The following is a 21,589-nucleotide window of genomic DNA, read 5'->3' as shown; positions in this document are numbered from 1 at the left end:
GGAAATTCAGAAAACGCCTGTATTGATTTATTTTTATTCTCGCGTGTGATTTATTGTCAAAGATAAAATTTATATTATCAGTAGACATCTGTGTTATATTTATAACACACAATAAATTTTGTGTGCACGCATGAGTACATACATACATTCATAAGTAGCACGTGTAAAGTGAAAATCAATATGTTTTAAACAGATCTCGTTTCATATCCGTAAGGTATTTCACCATTATTTTATTTTCTTCTTAAAATGTTTTGTCAGATAAACTAATTAAATATTTAAGCATTTGTATGTATTCTGAGATTAGGAAAAGATGTAATTTATTATCTAGGAAGCTGTCGTACTAAATTGAGATGAACCGTATTTGTAAATTTGTGTACCATACTTTAAAGTCTGATACAGATGTATCCAATGCATGAATAGTACCATTTATCAAATTAATTTTCTTAATAAGTTTAACGATTTTTTTCTGACAGCTTGTGAAATTGTAGTCTCTTAATAGATCGGTCTGAGTTCAATTGAAACTTTCTGATTGACTTTGATCAAAAGTATAAATATATAAAATAATTAAATAAATTCAGTAAAATTTCGACGATATTTATGATCAACATTTTGAATGTGTTCAAATACTTGTTCACAAAATCTGGATTATCTCCAATTACAGGTGTTATTTTCATATTATTTTTGACATCTCATCAAAGATGAAGAAGAATATGGAAGTCTGGGCATTTACGGGGCTAACGACCGTCATTGGCTGATTTAAATGATCACTTCACACATGTGTAACATTCACCAATTCTACCCATTATTGAAAACCACACTACTCAAATTCTTGGAAGTTCAATATATATGAACCAATTTAGAAACATTGTTCTTAAATCACTAGAACTTCAGTAGAGACATCTATTGGTGAGATGAAAAGAAGCCTTTTAATTAGCAGAAACACATTTTGTTAATATGTGAGGTCCGAATCCTGGATATTAATTTATATAATCACACACATGAGAAACGCCAGAAATAATCATTTTCATTTTTATAATTGGGTAGAATTGGTGAATGTTACACGTGTGTAAAGTGATCACTTAATCCAGCCTATGATGGTCGTCGACCCCGTAAATACCCAGACTTCCATATTCTTCTTCGTTTTTGATGAGATGTCAAAAAATTATATTTATGATTTTTTTATTTTTTTACAAAAATGAAATGTATTTTTTTCTTCTTTTTATAGAAAATGCTAACCTGACGCCATGACGTCACGAAATGGGCGGTAATGTGATGGAGGTGAGTATCCAATATTCATATAAACAAATGATTTATTCCAAGATTTTATTAATATCTCGATGTCTCAATATGGACGACAAAGTCAATTGGGATGGGAATATGGAATTCTGAGATTTACAGATCTCACAAGCCAGAAAACAAGGGACGCGGTCTTCTCGCTTCTCATTTTAAATGATATCATTATAATATGTGTAACATTTTCTTTTCTACCTTTGAATGAAAACTACATGTTTAAATATATACATATTTTATTAAAATATCACTACAAATCTCAATATAAATGACTCCTAAATGTGGTAAATCCAGTATTCATGAGCAAAACTTTGACGCGCTAAAAATATTGAGAATATATTTATTCACGTCAAATTTAATTACTTTTGTCAAGTAAACAATAATGGGTGATTACAAAGGTCAAAAATATTCCTAGAAATATAAGCTCATTTTATTTTAATAACTATTTTTATTACATCATAGGTAAAATACGAAATAAACACATGAAAACCCGCTTCAAAAGTTGCGTGCTTTACTAAATGCTCCGAGTTATAAAACCACGTTATATGGTAAACGTGTAATTTTGCTGAAAAATATGCATGACGCCATAAATAAAATTGTTTAAATGCTAAGTGCAATGACTTTAGTGTTATTAAATCACAAATTATTATTAAAACAAGTATAATTTTGCTTCATGTAGTAAAAAAATATTTTTATAAATATGCGTCATGCAATTTCCTTACGGTCAATGTACGATAATACGACGCCAAAGCAATCTGGCAAACATGTTTTTCAAGTAATAATTGATATTAGGATTACAACTTTATACCTATTCAAGCAAATTGTCTAATTTCCAATTACTTGAATTGTCTTTGGAAACTAATAAATTATTATTAAATCAATTTGTGACATCTCAACATAGATGAAGAAGAATATCGAAGACTTGGTATTTACATTGCTTATAATCTGTAATAGGCTGTTTCAGTGATAACTTTTCACATGTGTAACACTAAGCATTCTACACAAGATTGACAATCAAACTGCTAAAATTTTCGGAACTCCTTGATATATTGATCAATCTCATGACACAGTATGTATGAGTACACAACAGTTGATTGAGAAAATTCTATGTTGGGTTGAGAAAAGCTTTTATTCAGCAGAAATCCTTTTATTTGTATGCTCATCTAAACCTCGGATTATTTTTACATACTGGGAAACACCTGAAAACAATTTTTTTTATATCACGTTTTTCCCAGGCGTTTCCCAGTATGTAAAAATAATCCAGATTTCAGATCTCGCTTACATCCAAATAAAAAAGAAATCTCTGCTAAATAAAACCATTTTCAATCCAACATAGATGGCTGTTATGAACTTATGCGTACTATGTCATGAGATTGATTATATACTCGTATCTAGGAGGTAAATTTTTATGAATGGTGAATGCATGTAAAGTGATCACTTAACCAGTTTTTGAAAGGTCATATTCCCTGTTAATATCCAGACTTCCATATTCTTCTATGTAGAGATGTCAAAAAATGTAAAAATAACTCCTATATGGAGAAATCCGAGATTTGTGAACAAGTATTTAAACACACTCAAAATGTTGTGATGTGTTGTCGTTGGTGTATCGGGTTGTGGTCCTGTGGTTAGTGTCTCAGACTCAGAAGTCAGAGTTTCTCGGTTCGAACCCACTCTACCACAATCTGATACCTATTTCTAATTATGAGCCGCTTACGCTCACAGAAATAGTATGAAATTGAAATATTTGTGTAAGTTATGAAAACACAAATATTTATTTTTTTATAGAAAAAAATATATAAAAAATAAAGTATGTTTTTAGTAGAAATGTCTAGTAAATTATTGAAATTGAAATGTGTTTGTAACTAAATTAAATAAGAGAGAGAGAGAGAGAGAAAAAACCCTTTTCCGCACCCCAATAGTGCATAGGGCACCGCGATATATAAACGCAGTGTTATCTTGATCGTTTACACATGAAGGAAAGGTGACCAGCCCTCCACTACCATACCAGGGTCATATTGAATAAATATTACAGTAAAAAAATAAAACAAATAAATAAATAAAAATATCTTCTATCGTGCTTACTTTTCTGAGCACAGATAATAAAAACTAAATTGCCAGTTCGTTTTCCGGGTGGATGTTTCATGTAAGCATCGATGAATAAAGTTTTTTTTTGTTTAGTTTCAGTGCCAAACTAGGGCTGTCAAGCTCAGTCATTTCGCTGACAAATAGTCATTAGTCAAGCCGAGAAAGTTATGAAGGAGTGTGACCCTGAAGGCAGTTACAAATGGCTTCTGGAAATTATACATTATCCGTTATTCCAAGCTTTCGATAAGGGCGTAGTTTTAAATCATAGTCTCTTCAAATGACTAAAAAAACTGTGGAAGGGAAAAATACTTGATAAATCTTATTTGTTTTTACTCAAATGCTTATAAAAGTTATGTGTAAATAGTAAATAAAATATTATTTTTTAACATCTCACCAAAGATGAAGAAGAATATGGAAGTATGAAATAGATGCATGAAAATAACTCATGTAATTAGAGATAATCCAGATTTTGTGAACAAGTATTTGGACACTCTCAAAATGTTGTAAGTAAATAAAAGTTTGTTTTACCAAAAAAATTAAGTCATGTTTTTTTTTACTTTATAAAATTAAACAATTTTGTTTTAACCACTTTTTATTATCAGTACACTTTAACCTATCGCTTTCAACTAGAATCTTGTCATCATCAGGGTTAATTAAATTCTAAAATATTAAAAACATTAAAATACTCATAATTTATTACATTCCCTTACCAAAAACTTAATCCTATATGTTATGAAGAATCATTTTCTGCGAAAAACATGTAAGACATGTTTTATTTATAATTGCTTAAGTTAGCTTATGTTAGCAACGGAGTCCTGTTTCCAACCCTAATGTATAGAAGCAAAGCATGTAGTTGGCAAAAGAAGGATGAAAGAAGACTGAATGCAGTCAAAATGCGATCCCTCAGACCACCGTGTGGCAAAACGATGTATGATAGATGTTTGAATGTTGAAATAAGGAAATAATCTAAGGCTGAGATAAGCGTTATCAATCAAATTAAGAAAGGTTTGTTGAGATGGTTTGGCAACGTATGTGAGGAAACAAAGGTTAAAAAAATAATGGGGCAAATGAAGTTGGAAAAAGAAGCAGAGTAAGGCATAAGAAAACTTGGTACAATCGAGTATGTCAAATATTTGAAAGCGGCCAGGGAGGTATGGCGTTCTATTCTCTCTGCCTACTTCTGCGGTTGGTTAGTTATTTAGTTAGCTTATATTGCGTATCAAATACGGTGGCTTATGCACCATTTGTATGCGGAAGAAAGTAAGAAGAAAATAACATCCAGTAATGGAGAAATAAATTAATAGTATAAATAAGGCATCATGTATTTCTAAGCAAATATTATAAAACTTGTATAAATTTTTTATATTGGTAATTTATTAACATCTTACACATATTCGTAAACGCATTATATTACGCCAGCAACAAAAGTCCTTTATGAATAGCCACTTCTTCGAATTGGTAAACTTTTCCTGTTGTGTGCCAAAAAAATCCTTGTCGTTGTGTTCATTTCACGACAAGATATATTTTATTTTTATTTCGGTAATTTGAAACCTCTGCATAGTAAAAAGCAAAGAAGCTTTGTATTGAATGTTTCACAAAACGCGGATAAAATATCAAAAACGATAGTATTCCGATATCGATGCTCGAATGTGAATAATTAAACAGTAAGAAGGTACGTATGATGAACTTGATATAATAATAAAACACTTTGTATAAGACCGCTTTTGAGTTTGTTTAAACGGTGCTAGAATTTCAATAATATATGAAATAAAAATTTTTGACGTCTCATCAAAGATGAAGAAGAATATGGAAGTCTGGGCATTTACGGGGCTGACGATCGTCATAGGCTGGTTTAAGTGATCACTTTACACACGTGTAACATTCACCAATTGTACCCATGTTTGTGATTATAATCTAGGATTCGGATCTCACATACTAATATAAGAGTTTCTGCTTAATAAAAAGCTTCTTTACATCTCACCAATAGATGTCTCTAGTGAAGTTCTAGTGATTCAAGAACAAGGTTTCTAAATTGGTTCATATATATAGAACTTCCAAGAATTTGAGTAGTGTGGTTGTCAATAATTGGTAGAATTGGTGAATGTTACACGTGTGTAAAGTGATCACTTAAACCAGCCTATGACGGTCGTCAGCCCCGTAAATGCCCAGGCTTCCATATTCTTCTTCATCTTTGATGAGATGTCAAAAAAATTATTTGAATATAACTCCTGTAATTGGAGATATTCCAGATTTTGTGAACAAGTATTTGGACACACTCAAAATGTTGTAAATATATGAAATAGTATGCGTTTTTTATTTATAAATTGATCGGTTGCATTCCGCGAAAATCTAAGAGGAGAATTCTTTTATTTAATTTTTTGTTGTTCCGGAACTATACAGCTTGTACATAAAGAGTATTTAAAACGTAGTTAGATTAACAATGGTGAAAACCAATTATATAAGTGAGAAAAAGAAAAGATAAGGTGCATGTGTGTGTGTGTGTGTGTGTGTGTGTGTGTGTGTGTGTGTGTGTGTGTGTGTGTGTGTGTGTGTGTGTGCGTGTGTACGTGTGTGTGTGTGTGTGTGTGTGTGTGTGTGTGTGTGTGTGTGTGTGTGTGTGTGAGTGTGTGTATATGTAAGGGTAGGAGTAAAAAGGTACGGGTATGGTATTACACATCCGCCTCCGTAGTGTAATGGTCAGCATGCTCAGCTACCGTTCTGGAGGTCCCGGTTTCGATTCCCAGGCGGGGTCAAATAAATAAAAGTGATTTTTTCACTGTAATATTTATTCAATATCACCCTGGACTGGTGCTTGAAGCGGAGGGCTCATCACCTTTCCTTCATGTGTAAACGACCAAGATAACTGCGTTTATATGAAGAAGTGCCCTATGCACCATTGGGTGGGGATAAGTGTTTGAATGAATGAATGAAAAAATAACATAGAATATGCAGGAAGGAAAAGGAGAGGAGAGGAATAAATATGAAAGATAATAATTTAATTTAAATATAAAATGAAGCACTTATAAAATATAACTTTTTTGGGTTTATTCATGTAAACACGACCAGTTTCGAGAACAACTAATGTTCTCATAAACAGGTGAAAATAAAAACTGATTGTATTTTCACTCGTTGACGAGAACATCTGTAGATCTTGAAACAATTCGTGTTTGCGTGGTGTTTCCAAAGACAGATTTGTAGGTTATTATATTCTCTCTACCTATCCCTGTAGAAAAACGTATATTATATTATATATCGTAGTCGTACAGGAGAAAGTGACCACCTTCCGAAACGTACTTTAAAGTCACTTTTACGTAAAAGTCACTTTTGCTTGGCAAGAAAATAAACATCAATGCAGTTAATAATTTTTAACAAGTCAATATATTATACTTTCAAGTTTTAAATCTTTTGGGATTTTTTCAGGGCAATATTAAGCTGCTTAGATATCAAATAGCCAATGATCACGTTTTTGTAAAAAATGCACTTGGTCACTTTCTCCTGTATGAATACGATATGTATCAAAATGTACGATCGTATTAAAATTGTAAAATATCAGGAATTTCTTAACGGAGCTTTATCCTCGTTTAATTATTCTGGTTTTCAGTGGAATATGTAATTATTAAGGGACCCCTATCTTAACAACAAGACCATCAAACACGTTCTAGCATAATCGTTTGCATAAACGTACGAACCTGTCTTAAATGAAGTTATTTATCTCGGTAATCGCATATTTCGTACGGCGCGGTGAATTATTCAACGAAAATAATGGTTACTCCACCATTAAAATGGCAATAAACTCTAGAAATTGGCATGCAAGCTATTATAAGACCCAGCCCCATTGTGATTTATAAAACTTTACCATCGATTTTTGCAAAGATACGTTTCGAACATATATTTCGAAACGCAAAATGCCTTTATTTCGTGACTGATCAAAACCACCCACTTACGCTTAAAATTATTTACGAATTATTGATTTGGCATTTAGTTTTTACGAAAACATGATAAAGCTTGATTGAATAACATGATTTTTTTAAATTTAAAAATAAACAAATATTTGTGAAGTATTTGGATATACTCAAAATGTTGTGAATAAATTACCTGGTCAAATTACAAGCTTAAATACTAAAAATAAAATTTTTATTTTCAGGCTTTTCTTATGTGAATGATTACAATCCAGGATTCGGTTCTCACATACTTATATAAGAGTTTCTGCTCAATAAAAAGCTTCTTTTCATCTCACCAATAGATGTCTCTAGTGAAGATCTTGTGATTCAGGAACAATGTTTTAAAATTACTATATATATATGGAACTTCCAAGAATTCGAGTAGTGTGGTTGTCAATAATGGATAGAATTGGTGAATGTTACACATGTGTAAAGTGACCAGCCTATGACGGTCGTCAGTCCCGTAAATGTCCAGACTTTCAAATTCTTCTTCATCTTTGATGAGCTGTCAAAAAATAATATAAAAATAAAACATTTGTTAAGAACCACAATTGAGTTTATTATTCTAAGCGTGACTAGTTTTAACAACTCAACATGTTCTCAACAGTTAAATATACTCAAAGTAATCAGAAGAGAGAGGAACAGATTTCGTACTGACATTTCCTTTTTTTTTAAAAAGATAAATATTTGTGTTTTTATTATTTACACAAATATTTCAATTTCATAATATTTCTATGAGCCTAAGCGGTACATTATTAGAAATAGGTATCAAATTGTGGTAGAGTGGGTTCGAACCGAGAAACTCTGACTTCAGAGTCCACGACATTAACCACGGGACCACAACCCGACACATTTATTGGTGGAATTGCATTGAACATAATAAAACAACAGCTTTATAGCATTTTCATTTTAGATAATTTCGTTTTTTTTTTTATTTTAGTATACATTGTTTGTTTATTTAATTTTTGATGTTATTTTGATATTTGTAAGTATGTTTATAATTTAAAATAAAATAAATATTTATCAAATAATTAAATTTTCGGTACAGCGAATGAAAAGAACGACAACGTCAAAAAATGGCATAAACATCTCAATAAGATCCTAAAAAATAGTCGTCTCAAAAGTATACAAAGTCGGAGGGCATGTTTGATTAGATATATGGACTTGAAAAATCGTAGGAGCGTGTCAAAACAGAAGAGTGGGACGTTCTATCCACTCTGCCTACCCCATGTAGAGAAACAGCTCGATGGTAGTAGTAATAAAAATATTCCACTCGTTTTGTATTCAATGAGGTAAAAGGTAAATGATATTTTGAATCACGACATTCTGTGATACCAATATGTCCCGCAGTTTCCTGAAACCCTGGAACGAAAACCAAATCTAAAACAGCATAAACTACATATTAAATGCTTTTGAAACAAGTTTTCCGAGCTTTCAGGCACACAGCTTTCCGTGACGCGGAAAATATAAAATTTGAATAATATATAGCTATGTCATAAAGGCCGCTTATATGGAAGATACTCCACGACAATTCCCGTGCTTAAATTACAAAGCAACAGCGAATAAATATTTAAAAAGAATTTTCGCTAGAATAAACATACCCTTGAAATAATTCGAGGATGAGGGTTGGGAAAATAATATTCTTCTTTCGTGTCGTAAAATGACAAAATAAAACTTTTAAAGATTCTTTGAAAGATGTCAAACATAATATTTATACCCTAAAGCTAAAAGTCCCGAAGTCTGATTTTTTTGGTAAATTGAGTTATCAAATCCAGTCTTTCAGATGAAAAAAAACTATTTACGATATCTAAGACCATTATCGTTACCATTTATCGTTTCTTGGATTTAAAATGTGAATTTTGGATATGTTTTATCTGATACTCGTATTATATGATACATTGTTTATCTATGGGCAAAACTATATTAAATTTAAGTAAGTTGACAGATTACTTTCCTTTGCCTAAAGTCAGATTGCCTGGTCAAATTTGTAGCGCCTATCTCGAGGCCATTACAGTCGTATATCCATCGGACTCTCTTTAAGCACAAACAAAAAATATAGTAACAAAGTTAAATTCATTATTTTTATGAAGTCATTATTTAAAAATACAGGATTATTCTTTCAAAATAAAAGTTTTTAAAACTGAGGTTAAATATATTTAGAAAAACATTTTGTATGTATTTTTTTGCAATTATGCATATGTTGTACAGACAAAATACAGAGTTATGATCTTACCTTCTGTGGCAAAATGAGATGCTACAGAAAGATAACATTTTTCGAAGGCATGACCTTAAATTGGGATGAAGCCAGGAAGAAAAAGCAAATTTAGTGTAGATAATTGTTGATTTTTTTTTATTAAACACTCGTATAAACCACTTTTATAAGTTTTATTTAAATACACGACTAGTTTCGAATACTTACAGATGTTTTCATCTTCTGGTAAAAATTAAAACGAATTAATTAAAACGTTTTAATTTTTTTAAGTTTTCGTAACGAGTTGTATATATAAATAAAACTCGTTAAAGTGGTATACTTATTTAATTGTTTAATTTATAAAAAATATTTACATGTCATTTCACAAAGTTGATGCCGTATCAAAAAATAATATAAATACTTAATTGTTAATTTTTATTTTGTACCATTTTCAGTAGTTTTATATTTTTTATTGCTGTTGTATTTTTTAAAGATTTTCTTATTTCACCCTGGTTTTCGTTTGGAGTAACCCAGGGAGTATGCCTAAAATCCTAATGTAAGGGTTGCTGTATGGACACGCTTACGTCGAGAAACCCTTGTAAGTGAGAACCAGCGCACGTTTTAATGCATGGCCGTTATGTTTAACGGTAAAGCTTTTTTTAATTCTAAAGGTTTTTGTATTATTTTTTTCAATGAACTACCCCAAGAGAGGAAAATAAAAGCATCTGCATGACATGCTATTCTAATGACTTTTAAAATGTTAAAAATATGCCTAAGGCGCGAACTTAAAAAAAATGTTTCCCAACTTATTTAATGATATTTTTTTTAGTTTTTATGTTCATTATATTTTATTATTTAGACTTTTGATTTTTACCATGGTAGATTTTTATGTATTTGTGCAATGTAACATCAAGCTAATATAACACAAAAGAAAATCGAAAAATGTCTGTGTAAAAGATAAATCAATTTTAAGGTTATGTTTCTTTGAATAAACACTTATTTTATAATATTTTTAAGTGCTTTTTATATATTTATTGGTAAATAATGACATTTTTTTTAATCGAATTTCATAAATATCTTTACAGCTAAGCCCAACGTTTAAATTTTCAATTTTCGACATTCTCTAGAAAGCTAATATATCATTTGTAAGTAATAATTTTATGGTTCACTAAATGTGTTATCTATGAACTTTTCTTAACAAAAAATGTCCTTAAATGCCTAATACTATATCTTAAATAAAATATATCTCATTATTTATGTCAGAATATGTTTTTTATTTATTTAAATTTACCAGCTGTTGATTTTAAGCAAAAAAAAAACAAAACACATCATATACAAACTAAACAAGAATACTAATTTTTTTATTAATCATTCTTCATATCAACACAAACGTTTATCTGATCCATAGTTTATGAATCTGAAATAGCGTTTTTTATACTGTCATACAACGTTTTTTACTTGCACACCCGTAATTTTGAAAAAGATTCTAAATTCTCTACCATACATTATTTAATTTCTATTAAAACTCCCAAGGGTTGTTTTAATAGTCGCCTGGGGATTAAAAAAAGTCTTTGCATATTCAGAATCCATTTATAATGAAACCGCGTTGAGTTTATGCCTTTATATTAGTATAATTAGAAGATTTCTTTGTCAAATAAATATATCTTTACATTCAAATTGAAGTATAAGTTATTTACATTCTAATTGAAGCTACACGTGTAGCAATTTGAAAAGGACACAATTTATAAAGATGTGTTTATTCATTAAACAAATACGTAACTCCACCATATTTATGTATTTAAATAAAACACCAAATTTTGAATATACATATTAATGTAAATAGGAGTAGTTTCGAGAGCTGGAGATGTTGTCATTTACAGGTGAAAATACTAATTAAACTTTTGTAAAAATATGAACTTATTTTCAAAACTAATCGTGCTTACATTAATTATCTCAAAAAATGGTATTAAACTAATATTTTTTATGCACAACATTTTGAGTGTGTCCAAATACTTGTTCACAAAATCTGGATTATCTCCAATTACAGGAGTTATTTTCATATTATTTTTTGACATCTCATCAAAGATGAAGAAGAAAAATAATTAAAATAATAAAGAAAAATGATTCAAGAACAAGGTTTCTAAATTGGTTCATATATATAGAACTTCCAAGAATTTGAGTAGTGTGGTTGTCAATAATGGGTAGAATTGGTGAATGTTGCACGTGTGTAAAGTGGCCACTTAAACCAGCCGATGACGGTCGTCAGCCCCGTAAATGCCCAGACTTCCATATTTTTCTTCATCTTTGATGAGATGTCAAAAAATAATATTTTTTTAGCATTTAAATCATTGGTTTCTCTAATAGTAAATGATTTTTTTTAAATTTAACTGAGCTGTAATACAGAGGGAAGTCACAATAGACCTTATATGGTCGCAGTGACATAAGGGATGCAAGATCTCTTGACCCCCGAAGGGGGTTTGTTTGTAAACAAGTAAAAAAATCACAACGTTTGTTGTCACAAAAAATGATCAAGTATGAAGCCTGACAAAAATTCGTCAGTGTATCCGGTATGGATTAAATATTTTTGGAACAGATATCTTTTCTCGTGCGCATAGGCCATACGGATTAGCGCGGAATGATAAAGAAAGCCCACGCGTATTACGTACGTTCGTATGTGTAAGGCGGTTAAAAAAACTGTGTTCAAAAAGCTGGCTTTATTATTGCGCATTTAAATATTGCATAATTGTTTCTAAAAGTTTATATTAGTAATTAATTTAGAACGGCACAATGCTTTAAATGTTTAAATAAAACACTTGCATAACACCTCTTATGAGTTTATTAATGCAAACACTCTTATGAGTTTATTAATGTTTCTAGGACTGCAGATATTCTCATCAACAGGTGAAAATAAAAATAAAATGTTTTATTATTTTTCAGATGCCTGTGGTCTTCTTGCTGTTACTTCATTTATCTCTGAATGGACCAGAAGAGAGTCACGCAGTTAATCCAGGTAACTTTATTACTTCAACACTCTTCTTATCATTCATCCCTCAGATTATATATTGACATTTTTTTTTATATTTACATAAATTGTAAACATTTATTTAAAAAACAATTTTAAATAATAATAAAACCCTTACCGCACCCCAATGGTGCATAGGGCACTGCTTCATATGAACGCAGTGTTATCTCGATCGTTTGCACATGAAGGAAAGGTGATGAGCCCTCCACTTCAGGTACCAGTCCAGTGTAATATTGAATAAATATTAGAGTGAAAAAATCACTTATATTTATTAAACCCCCCTGGGAATCGAACCCGGGACCTCCAGAACGGTAGCCGAGCATGCTGACCATTACACTACGGAGGCGGACAATTTTAAACGTGTTTTAAATATTTTTTGCAGAGATCCACTAAGCCATCTTGTGTGTCTTGTCGGTGGAGTTCTTTTTACATTCATTTTTATTATTTTAACCCATGTTAACCTAACACAAAAAAGTGAGAAAAAGTTAAGAATATAATTTTTTAAACAATTTTCATAGAATTAACTCTATGCATAAAACCACTTAAAAACACAACTATTCCATCATCAGGTCATCAGTATACAGTTGGTCTTACACATAGTGAAATATAAATGATGAATTGAGTTTTATGTAACCATACCACAATGTTGACAATGCTTTTATTTTACAAAACTTTATTTTGGCGGTCATGTAGGAATATTCTTACATATTCTTGAAACTACAATATCAACAAGTAAATTTACTCGAAATATTTTTTATAATATTGTGTGTTTAAAAAAAACTATAAGCTTTTTGGTTCAACAAATATTTTACCTTAAAGAATGAAAGAAACACGATATTTATTTTAATTAAAATGTCAATTTGTAATTCATGTTTTTTTTAATGTTTAAGTACTATCTTCCCTCTGATTGCAAACAGCTGTATTTGGTATCAAACGTTTTGATCAATAAAACAACTGTTTTTATTAGGTTGGTAGATACTGCTTTTTAGCAATAATTCCGCCATGTACTTATTTATTTTCTGTACATGAAGTTTAAATATATAAATAAATATTTATTGATATCTTAGCCTATTTAAATAAGGTAGTCTGACTGCGATGTTTGAAAATCATGCGAAATGCATCGACACACGTATTACAATATTTTTTAATAAAAAGTGGTATTTACCAAGTAAAACGTTAATAAAAATATTTAATATTATTCTTGACTGTTACTCGAAGTGCAGGAATTTATTTTCACGGATTCAACAATCAAGATAACACAGCTTCTGTACGAAGAAGTGCGCTTTGCACTATAGGGTGCAGATAAGGGTAAGAAAAAAATAGCAGATACTACAGTCATAGAATATATCGTAGTCATACAGGAGAAAGTGACCAAGCGCATTTTTTACAAAAACGTGATCATTAACTATTTGATAACTCACTCCCTTAAAATTGCCCTGAAAAAATCCCAAAGCGATTTTAAAATTGGAAGTATAATATATTGTCTTGATAAAAATGACCAACTGTATTGATGTATATTTTGTTGCCAAGCAAAAGTGACTTAAATGGCCCTCCTGAACATTTTACGTTTTGTCAGTTGGTCACTTTCACCTGTACGACTACCATATGATTAATATGTTTATTTTCTTTTACACTGTCTGAATAAATAGAGTAATCTCCATGTTCAAAGGTTAAATTCTGTTTTTAAATACTTCTCGTACGTTTTGTATAGAATTTACCATCTGGTACATTTTTTTGTACGGATGTTGTTCGAGTGAGAAAGGAAGTGGAATTAGGGGGTGGTTGTTTAAATGGTAAATAAAATTCTCTCCCTCGTGAAGGCCGAATGATCTACACGTGATCACGAACATTATTTTCTGTTAAAATTCATAGTCCGTAGGTCACGAGCCGCCTGAAACATCCTATATTCAGTCCGTACGTAGATAGGACGTGATGTATAGTCTACAAGGTGTCCCATAACTTTCATACGCTTATTTCAAAAACATATTTTACGCCTTTTTAAATTAAATTTAAGAGAAACACATTTGTATGCTGCTTTAGTTGCGCACTAAATCCTTGAATGAAAACTATAAATTTTATAAAATACAAAATAACTTTACTTTGAAATGATTTTATATTTTAAAAATATAACTTAATAACAATGTCAACTGGTTTTGAAGTAAACAGATTTTTTTCGAGTCTAATTAATGCTATTATCTATATGACATGCACTTCTATTGGCAGTTAGCAATTTGTTGAAGCAATGAGAGTGAGATGATCCTAAGACAAATACTTAAAATTCGTTTATTTAATAAATAATTTCCACATTTTTACCTAATTAAATCACTGTAGAACGCTTTTGAGGTAAAATTTTACAAAAATATCGCTTTATAAATTATCTTATACTTTTAATATTACTACAATCTACTTGATTCGAATATAAAATAATTCAAATATTCGGTAAGCAGGGCTTAGGTAAAAATCTCATGTGGCATTTTATTTTATTTTTAGCCATATATTAATTCATATTCGTTCCCTATGTGTAGGATATTGATTCCATAAACTACATCCAAGCTCTTATATTGACTGCCAGATCCTTTGCATCGTCTATAATCAAATCCGCGCCCCAAATTCAGACAAAAACTGCCAACAATTGTCAACAGTGGACGTCCTGGGTGGTGGAAACTTGATTCCATGTAAAAGAGCTTAGATTGATAGCGGCTATAGGGAGCCATGCAAAATACATGGCCTAGCCTACTAAATCGCCTTTTATTGACTACACTAGTGACCCCATGGGTTGCCCTATGCCCCAAATCCTCATTCCTTACAAAGTCAAATTACCGCACGCCTAAAATTCTTCGCAGACACCTATTCTCTAAGCTATGTACACGGCTGCTCTGAGCCCTGAGCTCTGAGCTTTGAGCTCTGAGCTCTGAGCCCTTGCCAGGTCTTACAACCGTATAAGAGAAGAAGAGCAACGTGTCATTTAGTATTTTTTTCCCCATTTTAGTTTAAATTGTGTTGTTTGGTTAAGATGGTTAGGATTATTTTTTTTTAAATAATTTAATAAAAAAATATATATTTATTGTTTTGGCATTCACATTGTGGTAAAACATGATAAAATTGAAAATAAACGCTTGTTTTTAACCACTTGCATTTATTTTAATATAACGACTAGTTTATATTTAGACCTGATTATGGGAGCATAGCTTCCGAAACTAGTCGTTATAATTAAATAAACTCAAGCGGTAAAAACAAGTGTTTTAGTACAATTTAATAAGAAAAATATAATAAAAGGTTTGATGAATCAATTAAGAATTAAGTGAAACGTATTTTCGGACACCTTATATAATGAACCCACTAGTAAATACATATATTGAGCCAAGGATTTTAGTTTACAGCTTGTAAAACATGCGTGGAATTTGGAACAGCATATCCCATTTATCTCACGAAAAGGTTGGATAAACTAGGATTTGTAAATAAAAAATCTTAAAAAATATTTCACCGTGAAATGCGGAAAAATCAAACTTTATACCCTCAAAATGAAATGTGCGTATTTTTTACGAGACTTTACAAAAATTATATTTGTTTTATTATTTACTCATGATTGTGTAGATGTATAGTTACAATTATTTAATTTGTTGGTTTGGCATTAACTTTGAGGGATAACATGATGAAATTAAGATAAAAATAAAACTTAATATATTATTAGATTAAAACCAATATTTTTAGCTTTTCCACTTTATTTTTATTTAACCAGCGACCGGGTTTCGTCGTTACCGATATCGGTAAACACGAAACCCGGTCGCTGGTCAAATAAAAATAAAGTGGAAAAGATAAAAATATTGGTTTTAGTCTAATAAAATATTAAAAATGCAATTCCATCACGAAGTGTCAGTGGATAATATAAATCTATTAAAAATAAAACTCTTGTATGAGACCACGTTTTTACTTTACTAATGTAAACACGACTTGTTTCAAAACCATTGATGTACTAATCAACAGGTGAAAATAAAAGCTTTATTTGTATTTTTTAAGTTATCGATTTATTCTTTACACGTGACCATTTAGATGTACAGTTAAAATTATCTAATTTATTGATTTGGCGCCAACTTTGAGGAATAACATGATCATTTAAAAGATTATTTTTTGACATCTCAACATATAATAAATAAAAAATAAAACTCTTATCCGCACCTCAATGGTGCATAGGGCACTGTGTTATATAAACGCAGTGTTATCTTGATCTTTTACACATGAAGGAAAGGTGATCAGCCCTCCGCTTCAGGTACCAGTCCAGGGTAATATTGAATAAATATTACAGTGCTAAAATCACTTATATTTATTTGACCCCCCCTGGGAATCGAACCCAGGACCTCCAGAACGGTAGCCGAGCGTGATGACCATTTCACTAAAACAACGAACATGAAGAAGAATATTCTTCATCATCTATTTTGACATGTTAAAAAATAATATGAACAATACCTCCTATAATTGGAGGTAGTCCAGATTTGTGAGCAAGTATTTGGACACACTCTTTTATGATTTAAAATGAGTTCACAGTACAAATAAAAAACTTGTTTATATATATGGTATTACCACTATTTAACTCTCTTAATGTAAACACGACTAGTTTTGAGAACAACGGGTCTTCTCATTAACAGGTGAAAATACAAAGTTTATCAAAATTTTAATAAAACTCTAAATAAAGCTAGTACACTCATATATTATATTATGAATTTCGTATTATTTATGTTGTATTTTATATATTAAAAGTATGGTACTGTTTATATTCATTGAAATAAAAAAATATACCATTTTCAAAACCGTTTGTAAGAAACTACATTCATACGCAGTAACAACGTTTGTAAACGAATGAGTGATTCGACCTGAATATTGAATCAGTCATATTTTTTTCATTTTGATATACGAGTCTGCAATATGCGCAAAATGAACATATTTTTTTTCAGCAGGGGAAAGAATTTTTGAATAATATTTCGTAAACATTCACCCTTGGGGCTGAGGTACGTTTTCATGAGAAATTTCACACACAGTCAACTTATACTGAAAACACTGTAACTCAATAATTTTTCATTTTATGAAAGTCTTTAAATATACTTCATCCCATTTCTTATCATATACCGATTTCATGGAAAAAAAGGCAAGGATTAAAACGTAAAAAAATGTCAATTTATTTTGATTTATTTTTATCACACACTGGATTTTTCACCCATCGGATAATATATGAATATTATGAGTATCTAAACATGAGATTTAGTAATATGTACGGCTGATTGTGGCACTATTAGTTGAGAAATTTGTGATCTTAATTTCGTTATGTGGATTTTAATATAGATGGGTTTCATTCCGAATTCAATCGTCTTTATTTTTTTTAACGAGCCTGAAATAATATTCCAATTTAAAAATACTTCTATTTGATCGATTTAAAGATTGGATGATTTGAAATTCAGTACAGTTATATATTTTCAATGCTATATATTTTCACCTGTTGAGAACATCTGTAGTTCCCAAAACCACTAGTGTTCTCATAAATAAACTCAAAAGTGATGTTTTGGTGTATTGTTTTTAAATATAAACATATGTTTTTGTGTCTGTGTGTATAATTTTAGAAACCTGGAAACTATATAGATATATCTAACTGCCAAATAGTAAACTAGTTTTTACACACCAGTTCATAAGTAAATTGTTTTTCTTTGAAACAGGATTCAAAGTCTTGTTTCATCCATATCAATTAAACAAACCATTAAAAATTACATTTCCCTGTGTAAATATTACCCAATTCCTAAATACAATTCAGAAATACAATGTTTTCAATGCAATACAAAGGTAAGCGAAGAATTCATTGATAAATTCCGTTGGCATATTCTAAAATACAATTCAGAAATACAATGTTTTTAATGCAATACAAAGGTAAGCGAAGAATTCATTGATAAATTCCGTTGGCATATTCTAAAATACAATTCAGAAATACAATGTTTTTAATGCAATACAAAGGTAAGCGAAGAATTCATTGATAAATTCCGTTGGCATATTTTTACGCGAAGGGTTTGGCTTATTTAAATTCACATCGTTCACATCATGAATGACACTTCTATTTCCTGAGCAAAAATACATTATATTATCCTAATTTAGTACGACAGGTAAGACGTGACTTGTACGGGCGAAGGGGATGATTGATACCCAAATTGTATTGATTTGATCCACTTCTCATACATTTTTTTTGTGTTTAAACCATCAAAGGTGGTTTTGAGATTTTTTCCATAAAACGAGCAGTGTTTTTATATTCGAAACATTTATTATTTTCGTACAATTGTTTGACATCTCAACAAAGATGAAGAAGAATACGGAAGTCTGGGCATTTACGGGACTGACGACCGTCATATGCTGGTTTAAGTGATCACTCTACAAACGTGTAACATTCACCAATTCTACCCATTATTGACAACCACAACATTAAAATTTTTGGAAGTTCTATATTTATATGTACCAATTTCGAAACTTTGTTCTTGAATCATTAAAACTTCACTTAAGACATCTATTGGTGAGATGAAAAGAAGCTTTTTACTGAGCAGAAACTCCTTTATTAGTATGTGAGTTTCCATATTCTTCTTAATCTTTGATGAGATGTCAAAAAATAATATGAAAATAACTCCTGTAATTGGAGATAATCCAGATTTTGTGGACACACTCAAAATGTTGTAAATTTAATATTTGAAAAATATTTTGTTAATTGAAATTTCATTTAGTAAATACTACTTTTTAAATTTGTTTTCTTGCCAGGCGAAGTTGGTTAAACGGTTGGATAATAATCCATGGTGTAATAATTTTTACAAATCAATTATACCATGTATGCTAAACTTATAATATATTGAGAACCATTATCATATTCTGCGTTTCCTTTGAATCATTAATAAATTTCAGTAATGAAATTTTACCACAGAGTCGGCAATTTCCAATATTAAATTTAACAAATAATGGTCCGCTAAAACAATATTCTTAGCTGGAACATATTTCAATCAATTTAAGTGCTTTAAAACAATTTCTATTTAATATTTATAACATGACTAAACCTTCCACAAAATGACTGCTGAAATTATCAGTACGCGTAAGTACTATTTTCACAATGATAAATATGTAACCTTTACAGTCAAAGATATTAATATTTTCCAAAATAATTATTATGTGAGCTGAATACGGTATATGTATAATAAAAGGTTTTCTTAACCAATCATTTAAAGTAATCTCATTAATTGATTCATCAGTTATTTTGTGTTAGTATTTTTCCATTTCAAAATTATTTTTTTCTTTATAAATACCACATTAACTTAAAATGTATTATGACGCGACTTTCCATGTATTCTGCATCATTTTTAAACACCACATGTGAAGCTAAATCTAAATTTTAGAGGTTTATATTATCCAATATCAATTTTATATTATCCAAGTTTATATTATCCAATACCAAAGTTTATATTATCCAAAGTTTATATTATCCAATACCAAATTAAATATCATACAATACTTAAATTCACTCAAATTAAATTAATTTCTCATAAAATTATATCAAATCATGGTTATCAACTCCTGCCTTCTTTTATATATAACATAACAATTTGTATAGCCTCTCACCAGTCTGATGATGTCGGTAACGACGAAACCCGGTCGCTGGTCAAATAAAAAAAGTGGAAAAGCTAAAAATATTGGTTTTAATCTAATAATAAACTAAATTTTAGAGTTGTGTCCTTGGTACGTTGAAGGATCCTAACCATTTAGGAGGTGTTTGTTATTTTTTGATATTTATGTATTATTAATGTTAAATATTTTTATCACAAGGGTTGTTTGATTGTCATAATGTTGCATGACTTTTCGTATAATATTTTTTTGGATTTATGCGTTATCGTTGTTTTATGTGTGATATTAATCTTTTGTTTTTTTAAACATAACTAATGTTAATTTAAGTTTTACTTGGAAAATACCACTTTTCTTACATCAATTGTGACACGGTTTCGATGCATTCCGAATTATTAAAAATGGAGTTTGAAAATTATGCTAAATGCATCAAAATACGTATCAGAATAAATTTTGAGGAAAAGTGGTATTTATCAAGTAAAAATAAATTTTAAATTGATATATTTTACTACAAAGTGACTGAAGAATCAACTTATGAGATAATTCATGTCCCCTGATTTTTATTTAGCTTATACATAGTTTGACGTAATTTTCAATTATTGTAAAGGGTAAAATAATTTTATTTTAAAAGCGTAATACTCATTTAGTTAAGCGACAACTTTGTAAAACATAATTATCGAAGGTATTCTTCTTTATTACGTTTACACAAAGTTTTCAACAGCCAGTACTTTTCATCTAGCAACACAGTAGCAACGTAATAATACGTATCACAGCCTTTTGTCGTAACTTATACTAGAATATACCAGAGTTCTAGAAGGCGGAGGAGGCAATTATTATTCTCGTTGCATATTGTTCCTCACTCCATCGAGATGGTAACAAATGCAGCCAATTCCCGACCAAGAGGCGTCTTTACTTGCATATGAATGCATACACAGCGAGTCGTTAGGAGTATTGTGTTGCAATCGCGGGAGATTTCAACAAGTTATGGTGCAATTTTTCTACACAGCGGTTTACGAATAGAACGGGAATATTCCTCTATGGCTGGGTTGACAAATAATAAGTGAATTTGGGCCCGTTCGTCGTACGCTTTTCTATAGGAATAGATCTACTTTCAAAGGAACTGCATTATGGCAAAATTCTTTTGAATATTTTATCTCGCATTCAGTGGAATATCGTTAATCGTGCAATACGTTAAGTGAATAATATATGAACGTGTTTTTATTGTGTTCATTGTTAACGAAGTAGGTATCATTGTAAAGTTTCATTTAATTTATTTGATATTTTATCGACAACATTTTGGACACATCCAAACTTAAGAGTACACGTTTCTCCACGTAAGAGATATTTTAAAAATTTTGATATCTCAATATGAAAATGAAAATGAATACATTCGTCTTGGTATTTACAGGGGTTAAGGCCTGTAGTAGGCTG

General features: G+C 30.4%; 1 protein-coding gene across 1 annotated transcript in view; it reads left to right on the top strand.

Annotated features, from left to right (window-relative positions):
• The first annotated feature begins 1,225 nt into the window (after nt 1-1,225).
• Sol1 (CUB domain-containing protein Sol1) overlaps nt 1,226-21,589 on the top strand; it is a 243,900-nt gene continuing 223,536 nt past the window's right edge. The window contains exons 1-2 of the mRNA XM_088258466.1: nt 1,226-1,278; nt 12,445-12,517. Coding sequence (XP_088114592.1) covers nt 1,258-1,278; nt 12,445-12,517 — 94 coding nt within the window. The 5' untranslated portion in view covers nt 1,226-1,257. The remainder of the gene's footprint in view (nt 1,279-12,444; nt 12,518-21,589) is intronic.

Source organism: Brachycentrus maculatus, unplaced genomic scaffold, assembly GCF_059751285.1.
Source record: "Brachycentrus maculatus isolate JH-2025_06_01 unplaced genomic scaffold, ASM5975128v1 h1tg000096l, whole genome shotgun sequence".
Taxonomy (NCBI): Eukaryota; Metazoa; Arthropoda; class Insecta; order Trichoptera; family Brachycentridae; genus Brachycentrus; species Brachycentrus maculatus.
Note: the sequence above shows the minus strand (reverse complement) of the source record. Positions and strands in the feature narration are given on the sequence as shown.